The 14,585-nt window shown below is 44.9% G+C and overlaps 4 protein-coding genes across 4 annotated transcripts; 1 reads left to right on the top strand and 3 right to left on the bottom strand.

The window, feature by feature from the left end:
- Positions 1 to 172: 172 nt before the first annotated feature.
- On the top strand, positions 173 to 1,385 carry N7471_010351 (ankyrin repeat domain-containing protein; the record flags this gene model as incomplete). The annotated part of the gene is made up of 2 exons (XM_057283070.1): positions 173 to 1,270; positions 1,329 to 1,385. The coding sequence occupies 2 exons, from the start codon at positions 173 to 175 to the stop codon at positions 1,383 to 1,385; spliced, it is 1,155 nt and encodes a 384-aa protein (XP_057132049.1).
- A 2,500-nt stretch (positions 1,386 to 3,885) lies between these two features.
- On the bottom strand, positions 3,886 to 4,083 carry N7471_010350 (uncharacterized protein; the record flags this gene model as incomplete). The annotated part of the gene is made up of 1 exon (XM_057283069.1): positions 3,886 to 4,083. One exon carries the CDS (start codon positions 4,081 to 4,083, stop codon positions 3,886 to 3,888), a length of 198 nt encoding a protein of 65 aa, XP_057132048.1.
- Positions 4,084 to 6,234: 2,151 nt separating this feature from the next.
- On the bottom strand, positions 6,235 to 6,501 carry N7471_010349 (uncharacterized protein; the record flags this gene model as incomplete). The annotated part of the gene is made up of 1 exon (XM_057283068.1): positions 6,235 to 6,501. The coding sequence occupies one exon, from the start codon at positions 6,499 to 6,501 to the stop codon at positions 6,235 to 6,237; it is 267 nt and encodes an 88-aa protein (XP_057132047.1).
- A 6,345-nt stretch (positions 6,502 to 12,846) lies between these two features.
- Positions 12,847 to 13,557, bottom strand: N7471_010348 (uncharacterized protein; the record flags this gene model as incomplete). Its single annotated transcript, XM_057283067.1, has 1 exon — positions 12,847 to 13,557. The coding sequence occupies one exon, from the start codon at positions 13,555 to 13,557 to the stop codon at positions 12,847 to 12,849; it is 711 nt and encodes a 236-aa protein (XP_057132046.1).
- Positions 13,558 to 14,585: the final 1,028 nt, after the last annotated feature.

Raw genomic sequence — 14,585 nt, 5'->3', positions numbered from 1 at the left:
CAAATCAGGTTCCCAGAGAGTCCGTACAAATGCTCTCATGCTACATCACATAAATTGCGTATAAGTAACTGCCGGGTATTAGAATCCAATAGCTCAACCGAAAGCGACTTACCGATTGAGTTCATTCTTCCTTTCGGCGAAACACACCTCAACAATTGAATTACATCGAAATATGACGACTCTTTCGGCAATACCTAACGAGATGCTATTGGAGATTTCCCTCCACCTCGACTATCCTGACCTCAATGCACTCACACGGGTCAGCGGCCACTTCCATGCTTTATTGAATAGAATTCTTTACAGAACCATCGCCAAGGACTCACCTGGGAAAGCGATAGCATGGGCAGCCGAAAAAGGGAAGGAAACCAGTGCGCGGAAACTGTTGCAGATGTGCGGCTCGAAGATATTGGACGAGCTTGTCCTTGAAGAGCGAGAACCAATAGTGATCGCCGCATCAAATGGACATGCCCGTCTTGTCGAATTATTTCTTCCCCACTGCATTCAACACGACACCGAAAAAGAAGGGGATCTATTCAAAAGAGCGCTTACTGAGGCAATTCCAGAAGAGCACGTTGAGGTGGTCAACCTGCTTCTCGAACACAAAGCCGATTTCAAAACCAACAGCGAGGACAGACATGCTGCGATTCCTTTATGCAGAGCAGTTGAAATGGAACATGTATCAATTGTGAGGCTTTTCCTTGAACACAATTACTGCAACCTCGATACGTATGACATGTATGCCATGACACCTCTAGCTCTAGCTGCAGCAGCCAAACCATCATCTACGAATCTGGAAATCGCCCAACTCTTGGTAGAGGCTGGTGCAGACTTGCATATAGATCACAGACTGTTACTCAGAGCCGCGAAATCAGACAACCTCCCCGTCATGAAGCTCCTCTTAGAGAACAACCTCAATTTGCGGCGACTGGGATGGTTCGATTTCGATGTTTTATGTGAGTTCTCTCGACCGAGACGGGAGAACCACGGGATGGCGGCATTACTGCTAGGCTGGATAAATGTGGATCGCATACTGAATAATAGTATTGTTCAATGCTGCCTTCTCTTGAGGGGAGCTATTACCAATCGTCTTGATAATCTGCTAGAAAAGATACTGGATGGGTGCCCTGTTCTCGCTGAAGACCATAAAGCAAGCCGAAGGGCAATCGGTTTCTGTCCTTTGAGTGTGGCTGTCTGCTATGGCCGACCTAGAGTCGTCAAGCTCTTACTCGAACATGGTGCTAACCCTAATGGCGATCTTGACTGTTCACCGGTACAATTTGCTCTTGAAAAAAGAAAACATGCAATGGCAAGGCTGCTATTTGAAAAAGGAGCGACACTTGATCCGGAAGGGTGCCGTGGATCGTCCGAATACCGTCAATTACTGAAGCTTCGTATGGCTCGAGTGCAAGGTGGCCTGTTAACAAAGACCTATATTTATCCATGTGATACGAACATTGACAGATTTCTTTAGATTTCAAATACACTTAAACAGGACACTATACAACGAAGAGAAATACACATTTTGACTATGATGTATCTATAATAGGCTTTTAGCCCTGACGTTCTAGTGCTTAGTTTTGAGCGGGAAGCTTTTGCATATTGAAGTCTGCACGAGACTGTAGGATAGGTACTTTGGGTCAGATTGGAAGTTATGTGTTATGTGTATCATGGATGATAATATTATCAAAGTATTCACAAGCAAATGGCCACCCCCAAAACCACATGATAAATGCGATATTTATAACCTCATATCTCAGCAATAACATTCTTCTTGGATCCTATTTTTCTATGGATAGTTGTTGATAAGGATTTGAACCCCATATATCAATATTTAAGAAATCAAAGTACTACATTATCGCAGTATTGAAAAATAGGTTGCTCAGAATAATAATTCTTTATTCATCGCAATTATTAAAGTCATGGGATTTCCCCTCACTTCATACAGAGGTTAGAGTCACCCAAAAAGCATCAAAGAATAAGGAAAACCTCCGTAGACCGACGTTGTTGAGATATCGATGGCCTTTCGCTTGTGAAGTACGTTACTATATTTTATTATAATAGGTTGATGCCAGATAGTTGAGTCTTTTGGCGTGTCTTCCAAAGTACCTTGCTGACGAGCGGTGATGGCGGGAAGCGGTTGCGGAGGGATGCACGTTAAAGGGTGTTATCTAAACTAAACAAAATTCAATATAGTTACGTATTTTCATAGTTCTAAAATAGACCACACATTCCGGAACGTTCTTCTACCGAAGTTCGGACTAGGCCTTCCTTTTAAAACGATCGTTCGAATCAATTTTGACTCCAGCTGCACTACAGTAATGTTCGAAATCAGCTGTACCTCCACACTCTTGCGACTTCTTTGCCGGAGAATAATTCCGAGTAATGCGGGTCCTAATTGGATATACTCGCGACACTTTTGGCTCTAGACCGCTTCCTAAAGTAGTATCTGTATTATACAATTACAAATGTGAGACGTCAAATAATGTATTTTACATTGAAACTACCATACACGCACTGCGTCAACCCCCTTCTTCTTCCAGTCATCAAGCTGCCTCCTCATCGTCGCTAGCCATCCGAGGTTATTCAAAGACTAGTTCACACAACATGGCTCCAAGGCTCCCTCTCGCGAAGTTCCATCTCATTGGTGACATGATAGAGAGTCAAACCGTTACAATCTTCCAGATGGCCGAAGAAGCGGAATGCACCAAGCTTACAATCATTAATATTCGCAGAAATCTATGGCAATTTGGAAGCATCTACGCGCCCCAAATCCGAATCGGTAGGAAACGTACCGTGACACCGCTAATGATAGAAGCGCTTTGCGACCATCTATCTGAGAAGCCCGGCGTCTACTTGGATGAGATGGCTCTCTTCTTCTGGGACAAGTTCCAAACCTTTGTTACAATCCCAAGTATCCGAAGAGCCCTTGTCGCCAAAGGTAAGGTTGGTCCAAGAAGACTGCGCGATAACGGGCCCAGGAACAAAATGCCGATTTGCGAGACTATTATCTTCACACTCTGTCTGACATCCAGTCGTATCATCTAGTATGTGTCGATGAGTCTGGATGTGATAAGCAGGTTGTATTTAGACGGATAGGCCGGGCACTACTATGGAATGTTCCTTAAAAAGTGGCCCAGTTTCATTGCGATCAGCGATACCAGATATTGCCTGCCTATGCCCAGGACGGGATCGTTCTCTCCCGTGTCTTCCGCGGTTCCACAAATGCTACCGCATTCGAGGATTGATTTCGTAATACACCTTCTCCAGCATTGCGGGAGATGGCCAGAACCTACATCTGTCCTGGTTATAGACAATGTATCATTTAACCACTCAGAGGGGCTTACACAGACGTGGGCGGATGCAGGGGTGAAGTTAATTTATCTACCCCCTTACTCACCGGACCTAAATCCGATTGAACAGTTCTTTCAAAAGTTTTATTAAACATCACTGGAACCATTGTGAACAAGATCCAGAACAAAGATTCGATACCTTCCTCAGATGGTGTATCCGTATGGTCGGTGCCAAGGAAGAGAGTACTAACGGCCATTTTCGACATGCGGGCCTGAAAATAGAATTTCGTGACAGTTGAACCGTGTGGGCCATCCCTTCACAGCTTCCCCTAATAGGATCTACTGGCTCGATTATTACGCGTAGATGGTTTTTCCTGCATCTAATATTTCTTTTGAACAGCACTGCAAGCTTTACGGTTTGCATTGATGAGACCGGATATTTGCGTGCCATTCTGAATGGTAAGTGCCGACAATTTCTCTTGTACATCAGTCATATTGGTGTCGTTCGCTTGGAAAAACCAATGATCTTGTTCTGTTACCACGTCAATTCGAATAGAGGGGGCTGTGATTGCTCTTGGCTTTCTGCAATAGGAACCTAGCTTTCTGCAATTCCAAAAAGTTCAAACTTCTGCGGCTTCTCGAGAAGGAGGGTAAGCCAGAAACTCAAGGAATCGAAGGTCTCGGATTCTCTTGTGATCTGCTCCGAAAGACTTTCCTCGGCAAATACTCCCTTTGAGAGTGGCACGACGTCCTTTCCACCAAACAGATAAAATTTGCTGATTTTATCTGACATGCATGATGCCAATTCCCAGTCACTGGGGGAAGATTTATCTTCCTTTCTTTCTCCCTTAACAAGGCATAAATCCTTGATTTTGTTTGCGCAACACGAGATCACCGTTTTACCACCTAATGAATGGAAAGCCAAGGCAAAGTGATACATGAGTAAAAATTGTAGCTCCAGTCTGTTCTCATAGTGGTTGATAGCATGCGAGGGATGAAAAGAAGGTATGACGATAGCGGTGTGCCCATCGACAATTCCGATGTGTTTCGCTCCGTACTCAGTAAAGATCACCCCCACAATTGAATATCCTCATCCACGGACTCTCATATTTCGGATTTGTACAGTGAATGATAACTTGAGGTCTTTTCATCTGTATAAATCGTGCAAGAATTTCTTCACACCTGAGGTTTGCCCTAAGCGCATTTTTGTCAGGCTGCAATGAGAATGCATTGACAAGAGTGACGGTACCAATGTCACGAGTCCCTCGACCAGCAAAGCGGAGAAGTTCGTCCACCGCTTTCAAAGTGCGACAGTCATTCACAAAGCCACCATAGCTCTGGTTAGGGGAATGTGGATTTTCAGTGCGAGGGCGCTCGAGAATGACAATAACATCAGACAATCCAGACGCAAGATTGCTGGCCTGAGTTATACTATGAGAAGAGCAGCCCGATTCTTGTCCATGTTCCCTCAAAATCTGAATCGTTTGGATATCCTTTTGCTGATGTAGACATACTGGTGGAGATTGCGTCATCTCTCTGAGACAGCGGGGTATGGCTTGAGGGAAATACTCGTAAGTCATTTCGTACATTCCTTCCATTTCTTCTTCGCAAGCTTGAAAGCGTATAGATGGGGTCAGTTCTGGTAGGCCAGGGTATCTGGATATGTTGTGATACTCTGTGGAGGTTGTCTATGAATCACTGGAGATTGGGCTGAAGGTTACAGTATTCTGACGACGTATCATCTGTTTGTTACGGAGCATTAAGTACCGTTCCTCTTCTGCCGACTCTATAAAGCGGCGGCCCAAAACAGAGTAGTGTACTTCGGGTCTATTTTCCGGGAAAGAATTCGTAAGAGTAGAGAGGTGTAACTGTTTTCGAATATTACTGTAGTGATATTTGAAAGCAGCTCTATGCTCTTGCGAGTAGAATTCGAAAAAGAAGAAGCCGAAAACCCGTCCTTGTACAGCGAATTTGAGTGCTTTCTTCGACTGATTGAAGCCATTGAAAGGCTATAGTATCGTCGGTCCAACCATTAGGTGTATGAGTAATCCAATAGTCGCCGGGGAGATTGGTAGTCCTATACCAATTCTCCATAAGGAATTCACCCTTAATCAAACCCAAGGTGGCATTACCCAGCCATCGGCCGCAATACGTTCAATTGAAGTAAAGCGATTTAGTAGGGCCGCCAGTTCCTTAGTTGAAACAACCTTTCGTGCTTTTCCTTCGCCGATTTTGAAGCCGCTTTGGTCAAAGTTATAGTTATTTTTCGAACCGATTTTTAACCGCTGAATAGTATCACCTAAGCGAGTATACCAGGTAACAAAATGACCAGGTGTAAATGCTTCTAGGCGGTCCTTTTCCATTGGTTTTTGCTTGATATAGGTGTATTTTTCGGGTTGTCGTTTAATAAAACGGTAGGCCCAATTCACACCAAGGCATATATATGGATCATTCCGATGATACGCTCTATGCTAAATCCAGGAAATGATCTTTGAATATTAGATATTCCTAGATTTCTGAGACCAGGGTAACGTGACAATGACGATGGCCATAATCAAGATTCGACGCTGTATCACCCGTAAAGGCATCCAGACAATTTTCCTGATAGAGTGTATTCGATGGCGGTATCAAGAAATAAAGAGCCCACGCCAGACTTTACGATAAATTTATTGAAGAACACTTTGTACTATTTATGATATTTGACGGTACCCTTCGGATGATATAACACATGTCAATCAATCAGAAGACTTGCTTTACGATACGTTGACCATTTTGTAAGAAGTATAAATACACCATCACTACTTAGATATCTTGCATTCACTTTATTTAAAGCTATAATGCGCATTTCAATTTTTCTGGCGGTCCTCGGGATGCTGCAGTTCTTGGGTGTCGTGGTTTCCTCCGACCTGCCTCCAACTGTATCATACCAACAACTCTCATCTTGTCAAGAAGAGAGCGTGGAGGTGATAACGGAGCGCGTGGTATTACGTCGGGCTTGGGACTTGATCACTGTTACGCTGACATCAACTTCGACGGACACGACCGACTGTACCTGTACAGAAACCTCTATTACCACCCCCGTCACCAGTGATACGAGCAGTACAATAACCTTCTCATCGCCATCCGCTTCTTCAACAACCGAAACGCCGATAAGAACAAACACAACCATATCACTCACCACTGGAGCTACTTCAAGTTTGGAAACAGTCATTTCGGTAACGGCCACCGTAATTACTATCGACAAACCAACAACCATGATAGACTGGAGAACTACAACAGTGACGAGCATCATAACAGTCACTGACATACCCTTGAGTTCCTCTGGGTCCAGCACAGTGCTCCCGGGAACTACTTTAACCGCCTCACCCACTGAAACCCTTACAACACAAAAGAGCAGCAGCACAAGAGCCAGCAATCATGATACCTCGAGACGGGAAACAAGCATTTTAGTTTCTCTTACCACGATAACCATTGACGACCCCAGCAATCCAACCGAGTGGAGCATTGTTACTACCACAGACACAATCACCGAATCCATCTGGGCATCATCGAGTCATGCTTCACTGGTTACAGTGACTGAAACACTGATTCAACCTTTTGCGAGTACGACATATGACGCGACAAGTGGGATTTCATCCCTACCAGAAAGCTCTATAAGTTCAAGCACCAACGCTGACGCTGTCTTAAGTAAACAAACCGATGTTAAGCCAGGTTCTACGGCAATTGCTATAAATGACGCGGGAACTGTCACAGAATTGCAAATTAAAACTATCATGAGCACTAACATAGTCAATTTGTTGACTTCGGAGGCGCTACGGGCCTCTGCAGAAGCGACAGCAACGGAGTTGTTCCAGGGAACAACGGCGCGAAACATCCAAGCCCAGTTACCTAGTCAATCAATGGAAGAAACACATATATCAATCACTGTTACTTCCACCGAGACGCCGGTCACGCCGCTCGATAAAACTTTAGCCTGGTGGGGTGTTTCCGGCAGTATGGCAGATACAATCTCTGTCGAAAATTCACCATTGCTTCCAACTTCCGCTTCATCAGGTGAATCCAACAGTTGTTCGTTGAGCGAGAATAAAAGCTAACAGATATAGATCTGTCGCTTTCGATTTGCCCAAGCAGAATCACGAATCCAACTTTCACGCCCTTATCCCCTCCCCCAAAGGACTATACTTGGGGTTGTCCGCCTCGTTTTCTCTGCAACCCATCAAAGAAAACAGTTGACGGGGAATGCAACTTCGAATCTGGACCCCCTGCGGATACATATTATTGTCGCCCAGAAGAGTGTATACGAAGCCCCGAACTGGGGCCTCCTCAATTCTGGGGTCCGCCGATCACGTCTGAGAATATAGAAAAGTATAACGCCACCCGCGGGTATATCAACTTAAGTCCAATTGAATTCGGGCTCGGGTACGACATCTTCAATTTGAACCAGTCGGCATGGGATTGGAAGCGAAACCGGGCTGTGAACATACCAGGAAAATGCTATGATGAATGCAACGATGCCATGCTTGAGGCGGAATCGAGTGGCAAGACCCCGGATCTTTGTTACCCAGGTTCGGCATTTTTGACTTTGGTCCATGCCTGTCGAGCCTGCGTGAATTCTGTTTCTGTTTCGCGCTCATCAACTGGAACACTTCCCGAATTTCAACAATTCCTTTTTTACTGCGAAGAGGCTGCTAATCCAACATCGGCGGCATGTTCCTCCCGGGCCACTCGGGACAGTTCTAGGGGCTGTTTACTGACTACGTCAAATAAAGCCAGCCCCAGTATAAAGGCTGCACCTACCACTCCAACTGGACCAATAGCGAGCAGTCAACATGATGTACGGGAAAAAGCGTCTGTATCTACAGTCCGCACCAAATCGGCTTCAGCCAAGCTCGCACTGTCTACAACGACTGGCCGGGTCTACACTGATGATGCTTCATTGCTTTGCCCTCCACTGTTTTTCTGGGCAACAATGTCCTTGAATGTATTCTTTGTTTGAGATCACCGGCACCGATAGCGTTGGCAGCTGTAAAGTCAATCTAAGCTAGTGGGATTCAAGTATCACTACTTTCAACGGGTTGTTACATTGTGCTCTGAACCTCATTCGGCGTTTTGTCCGATTCGTGGCAGATCTCGACAATCTGATTGTAGCATCCAATAGATATATTTCCCATGGGATCATAAAACCGCTTGCCATTATCATTTGTGACAGATCCATCATTGTGGCTCCATTCCATCTCGTGCGGTTTAATCGATGTGCATAATACGACATCAAGATATCAGATATGGTTGATCCGGAAGGATTTGCCGAAGCAGGCCAGCGAGTGAGTTTCGGCTTCATGGTTCAACTTCCTTTGTCCTATGTCGATATGGGTTTCTCCGACAGGGATGACAAAGGAAATCGTCGGCCATACTACCCACATCCAGGTGACAATGGACAGAAATGAATGGGCAGTTTGTAACTTGCGAGGTAAATTCTGACATCTCCTTTTTATTCATATTGCCATGCTACTCAAAACACATACTTTTATCCATGCAACCTCCAGTCTAGATGTATCTATCGGAGCATTTCGCGACGTGCTCAACCCGCCTATATACTATCCCATGGGCGAGGGGGATTCGGGGGTGGAATCCATTATCCATTAGATTTTTGTATTTTTGTATGGGAGAAAGAAAAGTGAGGACACCCTCGAACCCTTAATGCATTTAGCAGTCGGCGTCAGATAATACTCAAATTTCTAGAAGCTGTATTGCCAAAATTGGATTTTGTGTGGTTTCAATTTAGATTCAATTCGACCAGCATTGGGGAATATTTGTGGGATCGGAATTCGGGAATTGTTTTGGTGAAGGCCCAGAAGTAGGCTTGCGACTGCTGTCAACCACCCACAACATCAAGATTGGCGTTATCAAGTTGATCAGTTCAACGTTCAAATTGGCGAGTACCGGTTAAAATAAGATTCAGGGGTAGTTAGAAGTCCCGGCTATCATCCCATTCACTTTTGGAAAGATCAGATCACTTTTACACACCCAATTATTATATGTTTCAGACAGTAATTATATACATTGATATAAATATATGCACACAACAACATGGATATTTATTGCATATTTTCAAGATTCTGAGCGCTTCAAAAAATATGTGCCCAGGCAGGCGTAGAACGCGTAGAACTGGTTCTGTTCACCTGATTTGACTCCCATTGAGGAGTTTTTGAGTTGAAGGCGTTCACCAGGCGAAATTGGCGGCGATATGAGCAAAGCCGGACCAAGGATCCGCCTCTTTCCTTGAGTGGTGTATCGAGGCTGTCGGATCTCGCGAAAGGACTATCATTGAGGCTCGGTGCTGATAGATCAACACTAGTTGTGTACAAGACCATTTCAGTGGCGTTGAGTTTGAGTAGATACTTCATATACATAAAACATGTTGACATATTACCGTTCACTATCGGAACATTATTTAAAATATAGTAATAGCCATATAGCTCAGATGATCATCTGATTAGGGACCGATAGAGCGTCTCTATGTTCCCGGTATGAAAGGCGATGTTGGGCGCTACTGTATTGACAAAGATCTGTACCTCAACCGCACTGTTGGCTATCTTGCCTTACTATGGCCCAAGTCTTTCTGAGTAACGATGCCAATTAGAGTACCGAATAGTTCTATACCGAGGTAATACGATATTAATGAGTGTTCCCAAGCTATAGACAAGTACAGTCACTGGATTTTCTTTCCCAAGGTATACTCAAGTAATAATGTATCATTAAAGACGAAAGACTAAACTACATAAGTAAGGAATTTCGTCATATAAGTAGATGTTGATGATTCAATGTGTCCATAGTCGCAAACAAAGAACCAACAAGAAAATGAGTTTCACATCGACCAACATTTCCCAATTTTTAATACACTTAGAGTCCGATAGTCGTTCCGATTTACATCTCATTTGAAATAGAGTGACATTCTCCCATACTACGACGCTTGACCATGTGGATATAGCCTTCCACATATACAGGCAGACATCCCTCCTACTCGGACTTTTTGATTTGCTTGACATTTGACTCGCATGCTTTTAGTCGCTCACTGACCATCCGAAATTTCGTTGAATCCCAGTCCTTGCGTCGGGCAGCTTCGATAGCGATATCGACTTTTGCTCCTCTTTGAAGTAAGTATGAAGCCACATCTTCATTCCCATATAGTGCTGTAACGAAAGAGGAGTACCGTATCTATACCCTTCAATGTTATATAGGCACCTCGATCATTATGTAATTTTACGATCTCAAGATCCCCCTTCATCGCGGCAGACAGTGGAGGATTTCCAGCTTCTGAAGAATCCACAACTGCGTTCCTTCTAAGCAAGAGTTCCACCATTTTAGTTTTCCTCCCTTCAATAGCGGCTGTCAGAGGCCATCTGAACACATAAGACTCCATATTCACCCTAGCACCGTAGTTTAGTAAAGTTTTGACAACTTCAGTATTACCGCCAACAACAACATGTACCAAAGCAGTGCCGTATGCATCATCTTGGTAATTCACGTCTGCTACCTTCCGAATTAGCGCCTCGTGCAGCGGGAGCTGCCCATATAGATACAAGCTCTGCAACCTCAGGCTTGGCAAGTAGAAGCCCCCCGGCCATGCCCACTATCGTGTCTTGGAGAGAAGAAACCACTTGGTAGTCGCCGCATATGCTAAGCCGTACGTTGCTCAGGTACATTCTCCCAGTCTGCGAGCTTTGATGAGAATGTACAAGGTGCTTTCGTAAGCGAGGCCAGTCTTTGATGTTTCCATATCTCTCGTTCGTCGGGGCCGATGCTTCGAAGCTCGATCATTTGTACGGTTTGATATTAGATAGCGAGGTGTATGCGCCTACGGGGCGAATTTAGTTAACGGCGGCAACGGAGCAAACAGTTAAAACCCTAGAGATCGGCTTTAGCTTAAGTGGGCGGTAGCATTTAAGGCCAGACGCTAGAAGGCAGTAGAAGCGACATGAGAGAGTAAGAGCAGAAGGAAAACAAGAAGACCCATGTGGGCCTCCAGTGTCAGTCCTCTGCCGCAATAGCACACAGTCTTCGTCTCGTAAAGGTATTTGTTGAAGAGGGGAACGCTCAAGGCAGTATGCTCTCTGGCATACGGGTGGATTCAGCACACGTAGTTCAGCTTAATACCAACCAAAGCATACAAAGAGAACTAGGACGATAGTCCAGGAAATGAATTCAGAGAGGTGTAGAAGTGTGTATTGTCAATCTGTAACTATCTGCTACTTTAAGCCTCTGCACATTGGTGCTTACATAACCAAACTCCAAAAAGAAAGGCAGGCAAGGCTAATGGGTAGTGAGGGCTATGTCCCCACTACAATGTGTAAAGGCTGCGGAGGAGAATAAGTAAAGGAAAGGGAATGGGCGTAGATCAAGCTCGCCAGATCTCCCCCGCCATGGAGATTTATAGTTAGTATTTTATAATGACTCATTGGACGATAAAGTCCAATAAGGCATACATCGTGACGCGGCTAGGAGGCAGGGGTTGTTTTTCAGGTAACCTGATATGAATTAGCGTGATTCCGGGTACTGTATCCGTGCCACTACTCATATTTGTGTTGGAAAGCCCCCAAACCCTCGATTAGAAAAGTAGAATAAGTTTCGCGTGCTTTAGTCTGCTGTTTCTAGTTTCTAGTAGCACCCGGAGTGCATCTTATTCGGGTGCTTGCGGTAAAGCAGGTCTAGTTTATACCTAAGTACATGCATTGCGTTTGCCTCGATATCCTCTTCTTGGCAGACTCAAGCTTTTGAAATGTCCAAGTGGAGTATATATGTACATTAGCTCCACTAGTTAGTAGAGTTATCTGCTCCAGACTTTGTAACTGATCCACATGCTATTTTTATCGATTCACCTAGGGTAGAGCTTTGTCACGTGCCCTCACCTTCGGGACTTATCGGTTAGAAACGGAGAAACCCGGGCCTTCCCTACTGTTGACCAACCTCCACCCTGGGCACCTGGCAACCTCGGAAGGTTCGTACTATAATTTCCTACAGAACTGAACCCATTTGTATGAATCTCTAATCCACCGTCTTTACCACTGACAGCCAAATTGCACCTGTTCCTCTTGCTCTTCTGATCGGCCACTCTCGTGTTCTTTGCTTTCATCCTCCAAAGCATCCAATCTCTCCTGAGGTCCCGATGTCCCAATTTCATTATGTACTTAGTTCGAGCGCCACAGGTGCTTCTATTCCTTTTTTCTTTGGACATGAGGCTCTAGTTGTTGTGCACTAGGCGGATAAAAATCCGAAACTTGTCAATACAGGGCTGCCAATACCTAGTGGTATGGTCGGTCATGTTCGGGCATATCCATTACACAGAATGCAGGCGTCAGCCTCAATATGGTCTCTCGAGGAGATACATGTAGACGTTTGAATTCCTGTTGATGGGCAATTGAAAATAATAAACGTGTTCCTTTCAATCTCCAGTCATGTCTTTTTGGAATTTTAGCGAAAAATGACATCCCACCTGGGGAAATGAAAAAAGGTAAAACAACACAAAAGCAAGGCAACCTGCTGCTCTTCGCACTTCTAATCAGGCCGCAGCAGCAGGTGGTGGTGGTGGTGGTGATGATGCTCCTTCTCGCGGATCTTGCTGCTGTTGCTGCTGTTCTTTTTCTTGTTTCTGCTTTTTCCGCTCCTTCGCTTCTGCATCTTCCTTCTTCCACGAGCCCTCATAATGATGCGTCACAAGAGGATCGCCTTGATCCATCGGGTTTCCGTTTTGAAGAGCCGCGAAAGAGACTCCGGGCATGATCAAAACATCGCCAACCAGCTTGGTTTGTTTAGTGTGTGCATAATCGCGATCATCGATGGTCCTGCCGAGCAATTGTCCGAGACTCTCCATAATTGCGATCGTCATAATCTTAGGTCCCGTCACGTCGACCACGTCCGAAAGCATTTCCAAGGTAATCCCTTCAAGTATCACTGCGTTTGCTTGCGCAATGCCCTTCAATTTATTCAGGACAGTGTCAACAATAACTTGAAGATTGCGTGAAGACTTCCGTGCAACAAATATCCAGTTGCAGAACTGGGAAGCAACTTCTGTCCCCGGTCCCCGCCATTCAAAGTCGAACTCCAATCCCACAATCATATCGATGTTCTCATTTCGGTATTCCAACGGTACCCACTCGGTGACTTCTTTCTCGCACGAGGTGTCTAAATCGCCCCAAATTCCACCTTCTGCGAGGACAACCAAGTACCGGAACAGATCCGCACGTAGGATCGGGATTATAAAGGGCTTCATAGACTTCGACAATATCCGGTCGGGTTTTGAAATAATGAGCGCGAACGAATGCTTCAGCCGATCGATCGGTCAACAATTCTTGGCGGAGAGAGGGATTCTTTCTTGTCCAGCTGCCGGTCCATTCCCGTTGATTTTCTGATATATTATCAAACTTGGCGGAATGCCAGACCTTGTCTGGAAGCATATAAATGGGTGCAGAGGCAGTGGTTGGATGATTTTCGCTAGTCGAAGGTCCTTTTTGAGGCACTGATATTGAGGCTGTGTCCTCTGTGCCTGTCGTGGTCGTCTCGGAAGTCTGCGGTATAGTGGGGTTAGAAACTAAGGTGTGTTTTTGTCTCCTTGAGTAAAGATAACAAATGAGCGCAAATGGAATTATAAGAGCAAGGGTTAAGCGCAAGGAGCGCGAGTTCTTTAAGTTGGTTGACATTGAAAGAATGAATGAGGAGCCTCAAAGGTGACACCCGGGGGGGACCTGTGGATATATGAAATCCGATCAAAGAAACCGATGTCCAAAAAAATCAGCAAAACGTCGCTCCTTTAAATTTACACTAGCGTGCGGTTGAGCTCGCAGGATTTTCTGTAATTCCTCTCGCCTTACTATGTGATTCGAGTCAGTAGTGCCACGCCAAATGTGATAGCACGTGAGTACCCATCTCTCACTCCTAAAGTTGAGCAAGACTTTATTCCAGGTCTTTCGGCGGCCAGTGGAGAGCAGCACAAAGAAGGATTACTATTGCGTATGTTGCGGAAAAAAAATAAGTCCTAGGAATTCCGACCTTAAAGCCATTACTTCTCGATTCCACTGCTCGGTTCCACGATATTCAAGATAGTAAGTTCAATACAGCAAGCTTTATGAACAAGCCAGCCAAGACCCGGAGGCCACATATTTAGGATGGATATAAATAAAGATATCTGCCCTACCGTTTCCTTCTGTTCTGGCTTGAGCAATTGGAATAATCTGCAAACCTTATCGTCATATCTTGGTTATCGTTGAGGACCGATGCTGTCAGTTTGTATTGGTGGTTTAA

This window comes from Penicillium samsonianum (genome assembly GCF_028829775.1).
Source record: "Penicillium samsonianum strain IBT 33392 chromosome Unknown utg000006l_segment0_segment0, whole genome shotgun sequence".
NCBI classification, from domain to species: domain Eukaryota; kingdom Fungi; phylum Ascomycota; class Eurotiomycetes; order Eurotiales; family Aspergillaceae; genus Penicillium; species Penicillium samsonianum.
This window is presented reverse-complemented; position numbering and strand designations above follow the sequence as displayed.